At 50.1% G+C, this 21039-nt stretch overlaps 1 protein-coding gene across 1 annotated transcript in view; it reads right to left on the bottom strand.

Moving 5' to 3' along the window:
* Window positions 1-21039, bottom strand: part of LOC128808122 (collagen alpha-1(VII) chain-like) — a 101283-nt gene that overhangs the window by 63912 nt on the left and 16332 nt on the right. Inside the window, exons 5-22 of the mRNA XM_053978950.1 lie at window positions 20246-20426; window positions 19572-19731; window positions 18777-18870; window positions 17727-17900; window positions 16608-16768; window positions 14664-14793; window positions 11967-12083; window positions 11303-11458; window positions 10479-10595; window positions 7992-8138; window positions 7706-7825; window positions 6912-7070; window positions 4933-5061; window positions 4553-4702; window positions 3652-3789; window positions 3103-3249; window positions 2265-2384; window positions 19-165 (exon numbers count right to left, since the gene is read on the bottom strand). Coding sequence (XP_053834925.1) covers window positions 19-165; window positions 2265-2384; window positions 3103-3249; window positions 3652-3789; window positions 4553-4702; window positions 4933-5061; window positions 6912-7070; window positions 7706-7825; window positions 7992-8138; window positions 10479-10595; window positions 11303-11458; window positions 11967-12083; window positions 14664-14793; window positions 16608-16768; window positions 17727-17900; window positions 18777-18870; window positions 19572-19731; window positions 20246-20426 — 2547 coding nt within the window. The remainder of the gene's footprint in view (window positions 1-18; window positions 166-2264; window positions 2385-3102; window positions 3250-3651; window positions 3790-4552; window positions 4703-4932; window positions 5062-6911; window positions 7071-7705; window positions 7826-7991; window positions 8139-10478; window positions 10596-11302; window positions 11459-11966; window positions 12084-14663; window positions 14794-16607; window positions 16769-17726; window positions 17901-18776; window positions 18871-19571; window positions 19732-20245; window positions 20427-21039) is intronic.

Below are 21039 nucleotides of genomic sequence, written 5' to 3'. Positions count from 1 at the left end.
GGTCTCCATCCTTCATACCTGTTTGTCCAAGGAGCGTCGTCTCCGGTCCCGCTGAGTCTCCAAACATTGGTTTGATGGAAAAAAAATACATTTCCTTGGAGCTCAGCCCAGTCACCCGATAGGATTGGGAAGCTGCTGGTAACAATTCCCGGGAAAGAGCGGGAGCTGTGGGAAACAGGAGGAACATGACTGGGAGCCAGAAAAACACAGAGTCATTCCCATTTCAGTGGCATCACTGTTGGCAAACAGGAACTTGGGGATTTATTCCCAGGATTTGGAGAAGAGGCAAAAAGCAAACAATTTACAAAGCGTAATGGGCAGGTCCTAAACCAGATGAAATTAGGTTGATTTTGTGCATTGAAAATTTGGAATTTATGCCAAAATTTAGGGAATTTGGTGTAAGTGGTGCTCAGGGCTGAGAGACCAGTTTCTATCCAGTGGTTCTGATGGATAGAAATAAGATTCTTTTCTGGGAATGAATGTAAATTTGATGAAAAAATAAAATCAGACTTGACTGAGAAATTTGGTTGCACACAAGTCATAGTTTTGATTTAAAATAATGATAGGAAAAAAAAAGTCATAATAATGATCGACATTTACTAAGTGCTTTGCTTTAGAAATAATAAATGATGAATTTGACATTGTTCAAAGTGAAATTCGTACCTTTTTTATGCTGAAATAACATTTTACTTAAAAAAAATAACCCAAAAAGCTCAGTTTGTGTGGCAAGACATAAAATCAGTGCAAATAATCTGCTCCACTATAATCAACTCATGGAATTAAGGTTGGAAAAGATCTCCAAAGAGCAAATCCAGTTTGCTGTTCTTAACTCTCTACAAAAATATTTGGAAGGGAGGTTTTCCTCCTTTAAATAAAATAGTAAAATTCCTCTTGAAATTTGACTTAAACTCTTGTGCTTCCCTCCCTGAGTCAAAATAGCCAAAATTGGTTTATTTTGTCTGACCCACAGGTGGAATGATCTCAAGTGGAATAGAAAGGGATCCAATTTTTTTATGGGACAGGCTGGATGGAATCAGCAGGGAAAAGGGCATTAAGTGAGCTTAAAAAGGAACAAGGAAAATGTGCAATAAAATAACGTTCATCTAGGGAAAAAAAAAAACAAGTTGTGTGAAGGAAAATTAATCAAGACAAAAAATAAGGACCAAACTTTTAATTGCTTCTATACACCAGTGTTGGCAGTCGGGATAATTAACCAGGAAAAATTGGAATTACTCACTCAGGAGCATAAATTTTATCCAATGGAGAAGCAGGGTCAGGATTCATCTGCTGGTGATGGGAAATCAATATTTATGAACTCATCCCAGCGGGATCGATGGAGAGAGGGCATGGAGGGACTGTCAGACATGGGATTATCCATTCCTGATTCCCAGACAACTCTGAAATCAGGGATTTCTGAGTCCTTCCAGATCAATATGTGAACAGCACAGCACAGGAAGGGGAACAGTTGCTTTGGATTATTAAAATCACCCCAGAGATCTAAAGGTCCCATTCCTAAATCGCTTTTCCATAATATTTATCCCCAAAAAAATGCTGCTGTCATGGGATGGTTCATCCTGGGTGACACAACCTACAAGTATGGAGCTGCCAATCCTGAAATATCCTTGGAATTAAAATAAATAAATAAATTAAAGCTCCTGGTAGTTCCAAAAGCACTGCAGGGAGCACAGGGAATTCTGTTGGATTTGGTTTCTTTGACTTTGGACATGAACTGACTCTAGGAAAAAAGTTTGTGGTTGAAGCCACAGGGACAGGAAGCTCCAAATTTCAAAGAGGATTTTAGTCCAATCCAGGAAAAAATCATGGAGTCGGTGGTTTAAAAGGGCAAATCCTGAAAAGCCAAATCAACTGGGAAAAGGAATGTTCAGGAATGATAAAAGAATTTTTCAAAGCCCTTCACAGTAGAGCAGAGATTTGAAACAGATAAAAATGAGGTTTTATGGATGACAAAAATCCACCTTTTTTTTTTGGTGGATTTGATGGACAGGAAGGGACACAGATAATGCCAAAATTCCTTTTTCCTAAGCTATTCCCAGCCCTCCTTTTTTTCTTCCCCCAAGGATTTTGCAATGGGCCAAATGGGACGTTTTATGAGCTTACTCCAGTTCCCATTTTTCCCTCTTTTTCTGCCAAATGGAGAAGCTGAGATGAAGGAACCCATGGAAACCCCCAGGGTTCTCCTGCTAAACAGGATCCAGAGGAATTCAGGAGATGGATCGGGGTTTCCTTCCCGCACCAAACGTTACCTGAGGACAATCCCCACGTCAGTAAATACAGGGATGCTCCAGGAACGGCATCCCAGGATAACAAAACGCTGGAATCCGCGGCCTCCTGCACGGTGAATTCTGTCACTTTGGGCAAATCCACTGCTGGAAAAGCAAGGGACAAAGCTTAGGGGCTGGAAACGGCTTTGGGGACATTTCTGCCTCCCAAATTCCATGGTTCTGGTGAGAGGAAGGAATTCCTCCAGCACTTCAGGCGTTTTCCAAGAAGCTGAATCAGACCAGGTTCTCATTTAGTGGGAACCGGTGGAAATTTTGTCAGATCTTCAGTCTGGACTTTAAACTGACTGAAACTTGTAATTTTCTGTAACTTGTAAAACTTGTAATTAAGTTTTTACTGTGATTTTTTTTTTCCCCGAAATCCCAGTGTTGGCTCCACATCCCTGATTTTCTCCTCGGTTTGATCTCTTTGCCTGTTTTGGCACAACTCATGAGGGATGTTGGCCTTTACCTGCTGGAAAAGGTCAAGATATTGCATAAAGAGGGAATTCCAAGAAAATGCGCCACAAAAATGGGAATTATTGGCAGGGGAAGACAGGGAAATCCCAACATTCCTCGGTAATAAGAAGACAGGATCAATGTCTGTTTTTTGGTGGGATCTGAGAAGAAATAAGGCCAGGTTGGATGGGGCTTGGAGCAACCTGGTCTACGGAGGGTGTTGGAAGTGGATGATCTTCAAGATCCCTTCCAAGCCAAAACATTCTGGGTTCCAGGAATAAGGCATCCATCAGCCAAAACTGCTCTTTTTCTTTCATTCCCCTGTGGAGATGCTCTTATCCCAATCCATGAATCCCATACTCACAGGTTTTGGCCGTGAGGACCGTGGGGGTTCCCTCCTGCCCCTTTCCCACTGCGGACACGGAGATGGTGTAGGTGGTGTTGCCCTTCAGTTTGGGAATCGCGAAGGAAACGGCCTCTGCCGGGACCAGCTGGGAGGATTCCGAGTCACCTGAGAGGAGACATCCCAAAAAATCCATGGTGTCCACGGAAAGGGAAGTGTAACACTCATTGTTACAGCAGCTTCACACACATCTGACAGGACCTGGCCAGGGAGGAGAGTAAGGAACTCATTTTGCCCACGGGGAAACTGAGGCACAGGCAGCGGAGAGATCTGGTCACAAATATGGAAAGGAACTAATTCTTGGAATTCCCAAATCCCGACTACATCCTAACTATCCGTGGTTAGACCCTAAAGCTTAGCTCAGGACTCGTTTAGAGGAGTTCACCCTGTCCCTGTAGACAGTAAAGTCTCCACCTACCCTGACCACCCATGGAAAAAGGAATTTCCTGAGCCAAACTCCCCGTTTTTGTGGGTTCCTTGTGTTCCCTGACCAAAGATTTGGATTCTTACCATTGGATGGCTCCCAGGATATCTTGTAGTGACTTATCCCAGGAAGGCTTTTCCAAGCCAGCTTCAAAGTGTTGACACCAGTGTCGGTAACCCTCAGGTCTTGGATGGTCGGGATGGGGTTGGAATCTCCAGAAGGAGCTGGAAAAACAAACCAGGATAAGATTTCAGCTCAGTCCCAGAGCGGCACCACGGCTCCAAGCTGTGGTGGAGGAGAAAAATATGGGCATTCATTCAATATCTACTTTCCAAACATTATCCAGGATGCCAGGCTGAAATTCCTAATGGATCCATGGAATCCAAGCTGAGGAGACTCATCCACATCTCTTACCACCCACACCAAACTGGTGACACACAGAGTGAGATGAGAAGAACTCCAGGAGAGGATGGATCATCCACACACATCTTCAAATTCCACGAAAAACTCATTGAGATGGATTCAGGCAAAAAAGACACTGAAAGGAGCCAGAACTCCGTGTTGGAAGAGGGAGAGCCACAATCCAAGGAATTGCCAAAACCTCGGGAGTGCAGGCTGCTGAGTGACCCTGGGTGGTGCCTGCGGAGAGGCTTCTGCGTTCCCGAGGTGGTTGTGGATAAATAACTCTGGGAATTGCGCTGATAAATCCAGGATTGTCCAATGTGCCAGAAGGGCGTGTCCACTCCCTCCCACGGGAACAGCCATGGATTATTGCCACCAAGCAGTGAGAGCTGCTCGTGCCTCCACCATCCACAGGATATCCTGAGCTGGATCCACCAGGATCATGGAGTCCAGCTCTTAAAGGGATGAACATGAGGACTGAACCCAAAACTGCGGTGTTTTTATCACCGGGCTCTGACCAACTGTGCCAAGATCAATCCAAGCTTTGCATCCCAAGTCAAGGAGGGTTTTTCCAGCAGGACTTACCTGTGTGGTGAGTCAGGATCACCTCCGGCCCCTCGGTCCTGCTGAACAGAGCCCGGACACCGACCCTGTACAGGGTGTTGGGCACCAGGTGGTCAATCCGATGAGCCAACACTCTGCTGCCCAGGTACCGAGTCCTGGCAACCTGTTTTCCTGGAAAAATAGGGATATTTCAGAGCCTGGAGCTCACTTCCTTCCTTCTAAGGAAATTGCAGCATTGCCCAGAGCGCTGGGGATTATCTCCATAAATAAAACCATGAAAACAAAGAGGAAGAAGGATCTCCAACAGGACCCAAGTTTCCCAGCTGTGGGATCTCCTTCCTACCCCCAAGGAGCGGGTCAGGAATTTGGGAAGGTGCCTGGAATGTCCTTTCCCTGCTCACCTTTGCCTGCTCCCACGGGGCTCCAGGTGAGTTTGAATTTGGTGGCAGCGGCTGTGGCACTCCAGGCCAAGGACAGGCTGGTGCTGGTGTGCGACGTCACCTTGAAGTTGGAGACAGATCCCAGAGGAGCTGCAGGACGGGGACAACATCAGGAGTGTCCTGATTCCTGCCCAAAGGCTTGACGCCGTTGAGCAGGACGGGAACAGAGAACTCCAGATCAGAAGGCAAAGAAAATGAGTTCTCTCTTTGTTTCAGATGTACCACTCTATCTATAGAGAACATTGAGAAGACTGATTTCATTGATCTTACAGTAAAGACATCCCACACCATTGGTGGGCAGTGAATGATGCACAGCAGCAGAACATATCTATAAACAATGTGAATAACAAGGTAGATTACAGAATTATTTACATTTTTCCCAACTGTTTCTTAGGCTTTTGCCTGGTTAGAAAACCTTTCTATTTCTCTCTGACTGAGCTGAGAATATCCACAAAAGGCTCATCATGGACACGTTAATGAGTCAAAGTTATACTGAAGGGTTAAAAATGGTGTCTTTGTTTATCCTTGGTGTCTCCTCACCCTCACCTGGAGACACACCACTCCCTGAGGTCATCAAGGAGCACGTTCTGCCCAGATCCAGTGGGAGCAAGGCCAGGACAGGCAGTTCAGGGATCCATGGAGTCAGGAGATCCATATCCACCCAGAGCTCTCACGGTTGAGGAATATTCCCTGTTCTCTTCCTCACAAGGGTCAGACCATTTCCCCCATGTGGTATTCCAGGGTTTCCAGTCACCTGCTGCCACTTTGGAACCTTTTCCAAGAATCTCACCTCTGCTTTTGGATCAGCAGCACTGTCCTTCCCCTGCTCCCAGAGCAGCAGCCCAGAAGCTTGAGAGACGGACAAGGTTTGTCCATCAACTTTCCCTATTTTACACAAAGGATTTGCATCTGCTGCCTCTTGTCCAGGGAATCTGATCTCCCAGAAGGATTCCTTTGGAATTATGGAATTCTTTGAGGAAGGGGACAGCCCCTATCACCAAGCAGAAAGGACTGCACTAGGATGTGCCACCCTCTTTATCCTCCTATGGTTCCCTACAGCAGATTTTACCCAGATTTCCTATTCTTCAGATTTTTTTTTTATGGATTCTAACAATGTTGAGGACTTAATATTGGTGTGAATTTTGGGATACCTGGAAGCTCAGTGAGGGCAGATTGGGCACTGGGGAGGGACTTTGGGTAAGGGAGAGTGGCTTTAAACTGAACGAGAGCAGGCGGAGGTTGGATTTTGGGAAGGAATTCCTGGCTGTGAAGGTGGGGAGGCCCTGGCATAGGTTTCCCAGAGAAGTTGTGGCTGCTCCACCCCTGGAAGTGTCCAAGGCCAGGTTGGATGGGGCTTGGAGCGAGCTGGGATAGTGGAAGGTGTTGGAACAAGATGGGCTTCTAACCCTTCCAAACCTTCCAACTCTTCCAACCCTTCCAAACTTTCCAACCCTTCTAACCCTTCCAAACCTTCCAACTCTTCCAACCCTTCCAAACTTTCCAGCTCTTCCAACCCTTCCAAACTTTCCAACCCTTCCAAACCTTCTAATCCTTCCAAACTTTCCAACCCTTCCAAACCTTCCAAACCTTCTAATCCTTCCAAACTTTCCAACCCTTCCAAACTTTCTAACCCTTCCAAACCTTCCAAACTTTCCAACCTTTCTAACTCTTCCAAACTTTCCAACCGTTCCAAACCTTCCAAACTTTCCAACCCTTCTAACCCTTCCAAACTTTCCAACCGTTCCAAACCTTCCAAACTTTCCAACCCTTCTAACCCTTCCAACCCTTCCAAACCTCAACCAATCCAGGATCTCATGAATCTGAAGCTCTTCCCAAGCCCAGAGCACAGGAACAGCCCCAGCCAGGGATACACAGGGTCGAACCAGATACACAGAGGTTACGTTCTGTAGCAGCTACTCCACCATCCCACCCGCACTCACCCGTCCTGGCCGAGGTGGTGATCCCAGGGCCCTCCCCGGAGCCGAAGAGCACGGACAGAGAAATCACGTACTCGGTGTCAGGGGCCAGGCTGCGGAGCCGGTGGGACGTCACCGACTTGCTGAGGGACAGGTGACGGGGACGGTCCTTGCCAAAGAATTCTTTGGAAGAGAAAATAAAACACAAGAGGAGAAAGAGTCTGGAGAGCAGCTCTGTTGCATCCTGGGAAATCCACCGCGTTCCCTCTGCTGGAGGACACCCGCTCTGGGACAATTCAGGAGGAATTTCCTCATGGAAAGGGTGGTCAGGCATTGGAAGGGGCTGCCCAGGGAGGTTTGGAGTCCCCATCCCTGAAGGTGTCCAAGGAACAAATGATGTGGCACTTCCATCACAAGGCGGGGCTTGGGCATAGGTTGGACTTGGAGGTGTTTTCCAACCTCAGTGATGCTGGGATTCCATGTGTTCACCAGGGCAAGGGAGAGTTTTCCTGTGGTTATTTATTCTGGAATTTTAATACCTAAACGATCCAAACCAAAGTTGAGAGGAACTGAATCCAAACCATCTTATATCCAGGGACCACAGGAATCTGGGAATGTTCCCTGTCTCCTTCCTGGGAACTCACTCTGTGTAGGGCTGGGGCCAGGTTGGTATCTCAGGGCCAGGAATAATCCCTGGCTTCAGTTCACGCTCTGGAATTGTGGGAGAGGCTGCTTGGAGCAGTTCATGAGCTGGACCTGCCCTACTCCCACCACTCCTGAGGTTCTCCCATTCCAGGGAGAGCAGAGACGGATCTCACCTGGTGTCGGACCCCAGGCCACCCTGTACCCAGTGGCTCCCATGACTGAATCCCAGGACACCAGGAGGCTGTTGATGGAGATCTCGCTCACTTTCAGCATCTGGACAGTGCTGGATGCCACTGCAGGAGAGAAGAGTTGCCCAGTTCCGTCAAGGTTCCAACAGCTTTCAAAGACTTCCCCAAACCCAACGACGCGGAGAAGTGACAGAAGTGACACCAGCTCTGTGCCAGCACCCCCCCCCACTTCTGCGTGGGCTGAATGCCACCCCTGCTGCAGGACGCTCACCCGTGGTGGCTCTGCCAGTCACCACCGGTCCCTCGATGTCCCCAAAGATGGGGTTGATGGTCACCGTGTGCTCCATGCCCGGCTCCAGCCCCTGGATCATGTAGTAGCTGTAGGAGCTGCCGAGGGTCACGTCCTGGATGCTGCCCTCTGGGAAGGGAAACGGTGTCCCCTGGCTCAGCCCACCCCACCCTGCAGCACACTGGGACCACCCCCGGGTGGGAGCAGGTGGAAATAATCCACACCCACCTGGGAAGAGCTCAGGGATCACCGAGGTAACTCGTGGATTTGCAAAGCAAAGGGAATAAACCAGGAAAGCCCCGAACCGGTCACACTGGGGTCTGGGAGTGATCCCATAAAAGGGTCCACAGCCTGCCCAGCCCTGGGTGACTCCGTGCTTAAGTCATCCTGCCTTCCCTGCAGGAATTGAAGCCAGCGATGCCCCAAAACCCAGTTTTAATGTCCTTGTTGAGGGCTAAACCCAGCTCAGCTAAACATCCCCAGCAGGAGAAGAGTTAAAACCGAATTCCTGTGGATCCACCCCTGACTCCCAGCGGCAGGGAGGCGCAGGCAGCAGGATGTCGAAGAAAACCTCTAAAAGAGGGGAAAATGCCTTTTCCAGTTTGGTCACTGGATGGTGCCACGTCCCCATTTTCTGTTCCAGCGGCACCCGGAGCCCCATCCCCCTTTTCCCACCTGCTCGCCACAGCTCCCATCTCCAGTGTGTGTTCATCTAATCCTGGTTTTAAAAGTCAGACGGGGAAAATCTAACCCCTCCCGTGCTTGGGATGGGCAGCAGGGTCCGGATCCCATCACCACATTCCTAATCCCGGGATGGGATGGAGTGTGGGAAGAGGATCCAGAGGCCAGCGGGGGCTGCCCTTGGGATTTTTCCACCCCTGGAACTGGGGTGAGCTGGTACCAGGTGAAAAAGCAGCTGGAAATTTGGGGTGGAGGTGTTGTGGTTGTCCCACTGTCCCCTCAGTGTCCCCACTCCCAGACTGAGCTCCATTCCTAGCTGGAATATCGGGCACAGCCTGCTGAGTTTTGGGTTCATTGCAAAGCCATAAAAACTGTTTTATGTCTTCCCTGCGAAGGTTTTTCCCTCCTGGTGACCTCTGGAGCTGTTCTCCCACTAATCCCCCCCTTTCCTGGTGGGAGATGTCTCCTTCCATTGTAACCAGGGGAGCTGAGGGAGAGGAAAATGTGGTTTTTCTCCAAAGCCTGGGATAGAACCCAGGTGTCCTGACGTCCCTGAGCCCCAGAAACATCCATCTCCCAAGGCCATAATCTGACATCAAACTGGAATTTCTCACTCCTGCTCCTCCTCCCGGCACCACGGAAAATATCTTTGGCTTCAGGGCAGGGGAAAAGCTCCAGCTGCACAGGTGGATCTGTCTCCAAACTCCCAAATTTGCTGAAAAATGAGGATTCTGGGGCATGTAGCCTTGTTTTAGTGCTGCAGAGACAAAAGCCATGAGCACAGGCACTTCCAGGCTGTCCCCCCAGAAATCACATCCTCAGTTGTCCCCCCAAAAAGGGGTGACCCCAAATACTCAGGGGCTGTGCAACTCTGCAGGGAGGGTTTTCCCAGCTCCTCTCAGCTATTTAAAGGCTCCTCAGGTCCAGTAAATCCATGGAATACTAATTCCATGTAACAAGGCTGGATATCCACCAGCCTGCTTCATGCAGAGCCACAGCAGGAAATTTTGCATCCGTGGCAGAGAAAACTCCACCGGTCACAAACCCCAAAAAACCTCAATTCCTTCTGGACATAGGTGGAATCCAATCCAATCCAAAGCACATCCAGCACCTCGGGAATCTCACAGCTCCCATCTTTCCATGTCCTGCTGACTGATACACATCCCCAGCCCTGTCCTGCTGTTGTCCAGGTGAGCCTGAATCCCAGCCCTATCCTTCCTGCTGATGTCCAGGTGAGCCTGAATCCCACCCTGTCCCTGCTGACATCCAGGTGAGCCTGAATCCCACCCTGTCCCTGCTGACATCCAGGTGAGCCTGAATCCCAACCTGTCTGTACCTACTGATGTCCAGGTGAGCTTGAATCTCATCCCTGTCCCTGCTGACATCCAGGTGAGCCTGAATCCCACCCTGTCCGTACCTGCTGATGTCCAGGTGAGCCTGAATCCCACCCTGTCCTTCCTGCTGATGTCCAGGTGAGCCTGAATCTCATCCCTGTCTGTACCTGCTGATGTCCAGATGAGCCTGAATCTCATCCCTGTCCCTGCTGATGTCCAGGTGAGCCTGAATCTCATCCCTGTCCCTGCTGCTGTCCAGGTGAGCCTGAATCCCAACCCTATCCTTCCTGCTGATGTCCAGGTGAGCCTGAATCCCACCCTGTCTGTACCTACTGATGTCCAGGTGAGCCTGAATCTCATCCCTGTCCCTGCTGATGTCCAGGTGAGCCTGAATCCCATCCCCATCCATACCTGCTGATGTCCAGGTGAGCCTGAATCCCATCCCCATCCATACCTGCTGATGTCCAGGTGAGCCTGTATCCCGTTGCTCCCCGGACAGGGCTCCACCGGGCCTGGAGCGTGTCCGTGGTCTCGTTCTGCAGCAAGAGGCTCTCCACAGGCAGGAGCTTCACTGGAAGGAGGACAGGGAAGAAAATTTTAGAGCATCCACTTGGGAGTGGAGGACTTTGCTGGGCCTCCATGAATGTTCCTCCAGCTCAGCTGGGTGAAGGGAACACCTGAAAGGAGGTGGCCAGGTGGGACTGGGCTCTGCTCCCATGGAATGAGGGACAGGGCAAGAGGGAATGGCCTCAAGCTGTGCCAGGGGAGGTTTAGGTTGGATATAGGGAAAAAATTCTCAATGAAAAGGATGGTCAGGCATTGGAAGAGCTGCCCAGGGCAGTGGTGGATTCACATCCCTGGAGGGACTTCAAAGCCAAGTGGATGTGGCATTTGGGGACCTGGCAGTGCTGGGATGGTTGGATTCAGGGATCTTAGAGGGTTTTTCCAGCCTTAATGATTCCACGAGAGGGATTTCCAGGAGCTCCTGCCTGGAGGCTGAAGGCATCTCATAAACCAGAGGTAGAACAGCCCAACCTGTGACTGTCCAGGACCAAACACCTCCGAGTCACCAACCTTGTGAAGGGTGGGTGCAAAACAGGAGGGAAAACGATCTCCCACATTCCCCCAAACTTCAGGATGGTATTGAGGATGTCCATGTCCATGAGGGAAGAGTCAGGATGGATTTGGGAAGGTCCTGGTGCATGAGGGCACCAACTCCGAGGTGGGGACACAACAGCTGGGGACAGAAGGGACCAACCACGGGGTCACAGCTCTTACGTGTCCTCCCCAGGGCAGCCACGGGCTGGCTCGGCCCCTCAGGATACACGGCGTAGATGCTGATGCTGTATTCCCTGTCCTCCTGCAAGTTTTCCAGCAGGTGGGAAGAGACATCGCCCCGCAGGATCTGCTCGAGGGTCACCCCGGGCTTGTTGGCTGCAAAATCAAGGAGAAAAGGGATGGTGAAGCGTTTCCACGAGGCGAAATCCCACAGGGAGGTCTTCACACCATGGAGGTGGCTCAGGGGTGTGGTTGGTGTCTCCCAATCCATGTGGTGTTGCTTGGAATTCTGGCTGTGCTGTCCCAGCCCTCAGATCCCACAGAGGGGAGTGGGAGGCATCCCGAACTCATCCCAAATCCCCACCAGAGCAGGCACCTGAGTGGAAAAAACATCTGGATATGCCAGGGCAAACAAGGAATTCACAGCATTATCTTCAGCTTGTTCTTCCAAGGAAAAGTCCTTCCAAGGACTCTTCTCTATCCTGGAAGGACCATAATATTTGGAAAAGTCTATCCTGGACTTTTTCCAGAGTCATGCCAGGAGTTAACAGCACCTTCCCTTGGATCACTGCTCCTTTTAATGCAAATGCCAAGAAAAATTAAGAAAAATCAATTTAAAATTCATTACAATTAATAAAATTAATTAAAAATCAATAAAACTCACCCCTGGGGATGTAGATCTTGTAACCCTCCAGTTTGCCCAGGGGAGGTGTCCAAGCCACCTTGAGGCTGAAAAGTCCTTCTTCTATCACACGGAAATTGGTGACTGGAGGCACAGGAGCTTTGGGGACACAAAAACAGGCCAGAAATGGAGGTGGCAGTGCCGGAATACTGGAAAAGATCCTTGGAAAAATCTTTTGTCTTCAGGGACAGAGAGACACAAAGAGGAGAAGCACCAACTCTCCCTCAGCTGATTCCTTAAAACCAACAATCCCCCTCCTACCAACCCTTTTTCCTCTTGAAAATAGGGACAAAACATCCCAGGGCAGAAATTTTGGGAGTTTTCTCTGGGAATGGTGTTGGGATCTGAAATATCCTCTCACAAGCAGAGGATATCTACCCTGGGCAGGGGAAACTCTGCAGTTCTTGCAGACTGAGCAGGAATCAAAGCCATGAATCAAAGCCTGCTTTGCTCCCACGGCCACAATTCCAAGGGAGAGGAGCCCATTTGGATCCAGCCAGCCATGGCAGACGGATTTATAGCTCCTGCCTCTGGCTTCGTGTTGGGGATAATAAGAGGAGAGATCAAATGGCTTTATTTCCACCCATAAAGACATTCCATCTTCTTCCTGGCAAGTACAGATGAGTCAAACCTCATTGAGGAGCTTTATTTATTCATCCTGTCAGAGATCTTCCCTCAAGAAGACAAACAATTCCGGACATCGCAGGGGGTGCGGAGAGGAACAAAAGGCAGGGAAGAAAGGAAAAATTCTTTACAAAACCCCTCAGGCAAAGCAGGATTGGAGCTCCATCCAGGGAACAGAGTGACATCAGTGAACCCCTTAAACTCTGAAAATCCCTAAAAGCAGAGGTGATGAAAGTCCAGTCCCACGTTTAGATGTTCTCCTGACATATCCCCATATCCCTTCTTGGGAATGGAGATTCCTGCTTTGGGTGGGGACATCCCTGAAAGTTGAGGGTCAGCAGAAGAGATTTGCCTCTGGACATTGGTCTGGGTGAGTGACATCCATCTCTACTTCAAAAATTGGGTTTTTTTTGGCTCATTTTATTACAATTACTTTAATTACTTTAATATAATTACTACAGTATAATTACTTTGATAAAGTGCACGATTCTGTCCTATCCTGGTAGTTTTAGCTTCTCTACTGTGCAGTGAATAATGCTGATTAAGATCTTTCTATCTACTAATTTATCATAATAAATCATTCATTTTAATATAAATTTTATATAATATAAATAAACCTGGTTTGCCATCTTTAATCCTTCGACAAGGTGCAACCACGCCTCTATAATTCCTTAGATTCAATCTGTTGACAGTCCAGGGTTGGGGTTGGATCCAGCCCCATCCAGGCTCCTCTTGGAGGAGTTTGGAATGCCAAGGAGCTTCCTGCACCGCAGGACTCAACAGGAGCTTCTCTAATAAACTTTGAAGCTCCAAATCCATGCCTCCATCCATTCATCAATCCATTCATCCATCTATTCATCTATCCTTCCATCCAAGCCTCCATCCCTCCATCCATTCCTCCCTCTCTCCCTCCATCATCCATCCATCCCACCATGCCACTATCCATCCATCCATCCATCCATCCATCCATCCATCCATCCATCCATCCATCCGTCCATCCATCCGTCCATCCATCCGTCCATCCATCTGTCCATCCATCCGTCAGTCCATCCATCCATCCCACCATGCTACTATCCATCCATCCATTCATCCATCCATCCATCCATCCATCCATCTGTCCATCCATCCGTCCATCCATCCGTCCATCCATCCGTCCATCCATCCGTCAGTCCATCCATCCATCCATCCCACCATGCTACTATCCATCCATTCATCCATCCATCCATCCATCCATCCATCCATCCATCCATCCATCCATCCATCCATCCCACCACTCCATCATCCATCTATCCTGCTATCCATCCCACCATCTATTCCTCCCTCCCTCATCCATTCCTCCCTCCATTTATCCATCCATCCCACCATGCCACTATCCATCCATCCATCCATCAGTCCATTCATCCCACCATGCCACTATCCATTCATCCACCATTCCTCCATCCATCCACCATCCATCCATCCATCCATCCATCCATCCATCCATCCATCCGTCAGTCCATCCATCCATCCATCCATCCTTCCATCCATCCATGCCACCATCCATCTGTCAGTCCATCCATCCATCCATCCTTCCATCCATCCCACCATGCCACTATCCATCCATCCATCCATCCATCCATCCATCCACCATTCCCTCCATCCACCCATCCCTCCATCCCACCATGCCACTATCCATTCCTCCATCCATCCACCATCCATCCATGGATGGACTTCCTGTTCCATCCATCCGTCCATCTGTCAGTCCATCCATCCATCAATCCTTCCATCCATCCCATCCATGCCACTATCCATTCATCTTCCATTCCTCCATCCATCCCGCCATCCATCCATCCATCCACCATCCATCTGTCAGTCCATCCATTCCTCCATCCCACCATCCATCCATCCATCCATCCATCCATCCATCCATCCATCCCACCATGCCATTATCCATTCATCCACCATTCCTCCATCCATCCCACCATCCATCCCACCATGCCACCATCCATCCATCCATCCCTCCTCTCCAGCTTTGGGGTGGGTGTTTTCCACAGGGCTGGCCCAGGGGACACTCACTTGTTTTCCCTTTGGTGGCTGCCGGCTCCCCGAGGGCCCCTCCATAGCTGGCCCTCACCGTGAGCACGTATTTGGTGCTGGGCTTCAGATCTGTCACCAGCACCGTGGTTGTGTCCCCATCCACCTCCATCTGTCACACACGGGGACAAGGGACACCGTTACACCCACAGCAGAACATCAGGTCACCTTCCACACCTGCTCAAGGTGACTTCCCATGAGCAGGAAGCCTCTTAAAACCCTCAGCCAGAGGTTGTGATCCTCAAATTGTGGAACAGCCCATGGAATAACCCATGGAATAGCCCAGGAAATAAAACATGGAGAGCGCATTACGGGTAAGGGTGATCTCAAATTCCTTTGAAGAAAATGAAGGAAAAACAACCAAGATAGCTCCTTTTAAGCTCAGAGAAGGAAATTTTGATGTAACCTGAGGGCAAGAGATGGAAACAGAATGTCAGGATCTCATAATAACAGGGAAAATACAGAAGCTGCCAAAGATGATCATTCCAGTTAAATACAATTTTAATAATTAATACAATTAATAATCTTCACCTAAATAATTTAAGCTTTCATAGCTTTGTTCTATTATTAGGAACCAAAGCTTTTAGGGCAAGTATCTCCTACCCTTCAGTCTAACTCCCAAACTTCGTGTGGTGTGGGATGAGCTGGAGCACGCAGCACCATCGCTCACACAAGGACATGGAAAATCCCAAAATCCATGGAGATCTTACCAAAATGAACAACTCGGGCAGCAGGAGGAGGAGGAGGAGATGCTGCCAGGGAGGCTGGATGGGATTGAGTGGTGGCATCATAAAGATAAGGAGAGAAAAGATTGGATATTGGGAAGATTGGGTGCCACCTCCTAACCAAGCATGACCCCCCAACACTGGGAGTTGAAACCCAACACTGGGAATTGTAACTGGTGAATCCCAGGAATTCCTGCCAATCCCACTGTGGCCAGGATGGCTGAGGGACGTGGTGTGACCTCCTAACCAGGCTGTGCCCTCAACACAGGATGAACCCCCAGCTTTGTGAACTGAAACTGGTGAATCCCACGGTGGATCCACACCCATGGTGGATCCATACCTTCACTTCAGCCCCCAGGAATTCCTGCCAATCCCTCTGTGCCCAGAATGGCTGAGGGACATGGTGTGACCTCCTAACCAGGCTGTGGCATCAACATGGAACGACCCCACAACTTTGGGAAAGGAAACCCAACACTGGGGACTGAAACTGGTGGATCCCATGCTGGATCCACACCTTCACGTCAATCCTCAGGAATTCCTGCCAATCCCATTGCGACCGGGATAGCTGAGGGATGCAGTGCCACTTCCTAACCAGGCTGTGGCACAACATTGGGAAAGGAAACCCAACACTGGGGACTGAAACTTGTGGATCCCATGGTGGATCCACACCCATGGTGGATCCATACCTTCACTTCAGCCCTCAGGAATTCCTGCCAATCCCTCTGTGCCCAGAATGGCTGAGGGACGTGGTGTGACCTCCTAACCAGGCTGTGGCATCAACATGGAACGACCCCACAACATTGGGAAAGGAAACCCAACACTGGGGACTGAAACTGGTGGATCCCATGCTGGATCCACACCTTCACGTCAATCCTCAGGAATTCCTGCCAATCCCATTGCGACCGGGATAGCTGAGGGATGCGGTGCCACTTCCTAACCAGGCTGTGGCACAACATTGGGAAAGGAAACCCAACACTGGGGACTGAAACTGGTGGATCCCATGGTGGATCTCCACCTTCACTTCAACCCTCAGGAATTCCCGCCAATTCCGTTGTGCCCGGGATGACTGAAGGACATGGTGTGACCTCCTAAACTGGGCTGTGCCCTCAAGATGGGATGACCCCATAACACTGGGAACTGAAACCCAACATTGGGAACTGAAACCCAACTGGTGCCCTGGAAAATGGGAATATGACCCTACCTGCCGCTGGTGCTCTGGCTCCGGCTGCCCCGGTGGCAGCGAGGGGTGGACATGGACACTGTACCCTGTCACCCTGCCCGTGGCTGCCACCCACGAGAGCCTCAGGGAGCTGTGGCTGTGCTCGCTGACACGCAGCTCCCGAGGGCCCAGGATCTGCTCAGCTGCAAAAACACAAAGGGAGGAGTTTGGATTGGATTCCACCACGTGTGGAAGTTGATGGATGGAGTCAACATATTCCACACAGAGAAAGCCACGGGTGTCGCTCAGGTTGGGAGCACAGGGACGCTTGGGATCCGTTTCCAGACAGGAGATGCTCCAGCAGGACTTTTTTTTCTCTTTTTTTTGGCCAGTTTTTTTGACAGCACAAAGCAAAAAACCAAAATTGGTTCTGGCTATGCTTCCCCAGTGAACACCTGGTTGATGCATGGGGTAGAAGCTCCCCCCTGCCCTTCTCCTTCCTGACACTGGAGAAATCTGCCAGGAAGCTTGGACTCTCCATGTAATGTCACAGGAAGCCTGGATTTTCCATGGAATATCACAGGAAGCCCTGAAGTGCTGCAGAACCACAGAAGAAGCCAAAAAAAAGAGAGACTCTTTAAAGTTTCAGGTTAAGTTCTCCCCATTTCTACCCCAAGTTTTTAACTCAGCTTCTCATGAACTCGTGAGACAAGAAGGGGCAGGAATTCAGTGCCATCACCTCTGGATTCACGCAGTGTCAGATCTCTTTGGAAATCTCTTTGGAGATGTCTTTGGATCTCCAGCAGGGAATGAAGTTCTTCCCCAGACCCTGAGCTGTGCTGCCAGAATTCCTGGTGACAATCCCACAACGAAATACCCCAAGGAGCAGAAATGCTGCTCCATCCCATTGCTGCTCCTTTTGTTTGATCCAGCATCAAAATTCCCAGGATCTGGTATCCCTAAACAAACCATGGAGAGGCAGCATCAAGATAAAGCCACTGTCCCAAAGCAAGAGCTGCTCCATGAGCTGGTTGCTCCTCTAGGATCACCCAACCCCTCCAGCTCCCTCTGAGGGATGTGGGAAGTTCATCCCCATGGAAGCACATCCAGAGACTGGTTTGAGCAGATGGAAAGCAGGATCAAGGGAGAGCCTGGACACACCTTGCACCCTCTGCTTGACAGGACGCGGTGGCTCTGAGGCGGTGAAGCAGAGCCTCCGAGAGAGTTTGGGAGCCACGTTTGGGAGCAGCTGGAAATCTTCCACGTAAAGCACGTGCTCCGCAGTGGGATCGGAAGCAATCCTGCCCAACTCGTTCTTGTCAGCATCCTTAATCCCTAGGGGAGGGAAAGAGCAGGAAAAGAGGACATCAAACACCATCCAAAGGGGCAGGGCGGGCTTTGGAAAGGGGGAGCAACGTCTTGGGCTTTGAGTTTGACACCGATTTTGGGTTGTGCTGCCAAGGAAAAGGAGGGAACAAGGAATGGAGTCTCAAGCTGGATGGGGGAAGCGTCTTCCACCAGGGAAAAGAGGCCAGGATTTCTCCAGAGGTGTCATAGAGATTGTGTCAGTGCTGGTAATGGGCTGAGAGGTGAAAAGAAAAGGAACAGAGCAGGATGTCCTTCCCATTGGATACAGAGGCATTCCTGTGCTGAGCAGACAACGGGATTTTGGGAGGCTGTTTGAAAATTCCAGGGCGTTCCTGTGGTTGAACCAAAAAAAGGGGGAACAACCCACCCAACAAACCAATCCTTCCTCAGTTTTCACCTCACACTGGTTCAAATCGGCCTGGTTGCTCTTTGTGTTGAAACCCCACCACCATTCCTGTCATTCCCTAAAATATTTGAGGAAGGGAAGGATTTGACTGGTGGAATTTCACTCCTGGGGATAGGAGGAGCAGTGGAACCTTTAGTTGCTTGTGGATTTTTTTTTTTTCTAAATGTCACATCAAAACATTTTATGGAACCATTTTCTGAATTCCCAAGTGGCTTTGATAGATACAAAACCACAGATTTTTACTTAATAAATCAGTTATTGGCAACAACAACAAAAATATCCAAGAACACAACAATTTTCCTGGACTTGCAGTGGTTTCCAAAGGCTGAGCCTGGGGATGGGAGCAGTTTTTAGGAAGAGGGTGTGGTGAATCAGGAATATTTCCCAGGGAAAAGAACGAGGGTTGGTCACACAGAGGTTTTGGTGGCCACACGTACCCACAGCAAACACTGTCACCCCCCCATCCTGCAGGATCTGAGCTCCCTCTTCCACGGAATCGCTGGATTTCCCATCCGTGATCAGAACCACCACCTGCAAGAGTTGGGATAAGAGCCAAGGAAGAGATGGGCACAACATCAGGAGGTCACGGTGACACATGTGGGGTTTTTGCACCAATGAAATCCCTCCCTTGGAATTAAATCCTCCAAAAACCCCAACACCTGTGAGGAAACTCCCATGGAATCATTCCCATGAGCTGGGAAGGAGCAGAGCTGCTCCTCTGAGGATCTTCTCTGCAGGGCCCTCCTGCCCTTGTGTCTCATCTCTGCTTGGGGCAGGAACTCCAGGAGGAAATTCCTGCCAGCACAGGGAGAGGATTCATCCCTACAAGTCCTCATGAGCAGCTCCTAAGGGAGGACTAGGTGTGGATTGGATACTAGGAAAGAATTTTGTGGAGAGGGACAACTTGCAAGATCATGGAGCGACAGGACAAAGGGAGAACGGCTTCCCACTGCCAGAGGCCAGGGATGGATGGGATCTTGGGAAGGAATTCCTGGCTGGAAGGGTGGGGAGGCCCTGGAATGGAATTCCCAGAGCAGCTGTGGCTGGATCTCTGGAAGTGTCCAAGGCCAGGTTGGATGGGGCTTGGAGCAACCTGGGGCAGTGGAAGGTCTACCTGCCCACGGCAGAGGGGTGCCACTGGATGAACTTTGAATTCCCTTCCGACCCAAACCATTCCAGGATTCTGGGATGACCCAGCTGCTCCCTGGACAACACCTCAGCAGCTCACCCACCTTGGCTGCCTCCTCTCTCAGGGTGTCCTTGGGTGCCAAAGCCTGAGCTGCAAAAGCCAGGGCTGAGCCTGTTTGGAGGCTGCTGCCTTGGAAGGAGAGATCCTGAACTGCATCCAGCGTTTCTTTGATGGTCACGTAATCCGTGAGCTCAACACTCATCCTGGCAATGAGAGATGGGGGAATAAAGAGCAAGGGACGCGCTGACAATGGTCACAACCAGCAATAATGTTGACATTTAGTTTCCAGTTGCCCAGAGAAGCTGTGGCTGTCTGTGGATACTGGAAGTGTCCTAGGCCAGGCTGGACGGGGCTTGGAGCAGCCTGGGATAGGGGAAGGTGTCCCTGCTCGTGAAAGCTGGAATGAAATGGTCTTTAAGGTCCCTTCCCACCCAAACCACTCCATGGATTTAACACATGCCAAGAAGTTCTCCTCACAGTGGTCAGGGGAGTGCAGGGAACGAGCCCCAGACCGTGGTATCACAACCCAGGATCTAAAACTTGGAATTTGAACGTTAAACCCATCCTTCCTGCCCTGAAAGAATTCCCGGTGGCCAAGCACCTCTGGATGACTCTGCTGAGGGTTCAACTCTTGCTCAGAGGTTCCCCAGAGCTGCAGAAGCTTTTCATCCATGAGCTGGATTCCAGGAGTGGCTGCAGGAGGATGGTCAGACCCACCTTGGTGTCTCCCCATACAGAGCCAGGCCCAGCTGGACTCCTCCTCTTCCCATCTCCGCGTTCTCGAAGGACCTGGCCACGCTCCCGATGAAATCCTGGAGCAGCCGTGAGCTCTCCTTCCCTGCAGCCTCCGACTGCCCCACGAGGAACAGAACCTTGGCCACCTCTGCTGTCCTGCAGGCTGGGGGACAAGAGGGACAGGGGGGCTCATGCCACACCACGGAATGAGGGAAACCCCCCAGAGCCACCTGAATTCCCAGGATACTGAAGGGAAAGAGATGGAGAGACCATGTTTAGGTGCTTCCCAGAGTGTTGTGTTCTCCTTAATTTCCTCCTCATTTGGATGTTCTGACCCAGGAGAAGTTGCTTATCCAGAGATGCCCCATCCTGGGAAGTGTCCAAGGCCAGGATGACCTGGGATAGTGGAAGGTCCCTGTCCATGGCAGGATTGGACTCAATCACCTTTAAAAGGCCCCTTCCATCTCCAACTATTCCATGATTTTCAGCACAAACCCCAAATCCCAGCTCCATCAAAGCATCAGGTGTGTAGGACACTGGGAGCAAGGGAATTCCAGAGTGGAATCCCAAGCCTGGGGATTCCACATTCCCAGAGCCACACACAGACCCCTGAGCCACCTATAACTGAAATTTGGGAATGTGGCAGCTCTGCCATCCCATCAGCCATCCTGGGATTCATATCAGGGACGCCAATGGAGACGTGGGACCACCCAAACCTGGGCATGAGCAGAATTTTGTGCAAACCATGAACAATTGGAGTGGTTTTCCAAGCTGTC

The sequence above is a fragment of the Vidua macroura genome, chromosome 5 (genome assembly GCF_024509145.1).
Source record: "Vidua macroura isolate BioBank_ID:100142 chromosome 5, ASM2450914v1, whole genome shotgun sequence".
Classification (NCBI taxonomy): Eukaryota; Metazoa; Chordata; class Aves; order Passeriformes; family Viduidae; genus Vidua; species Vidua macroura.
Note: the sequence above shows the minus strand (reverse complement) of the source record. Positions and strands in the feature narration are given on the sequence as shown.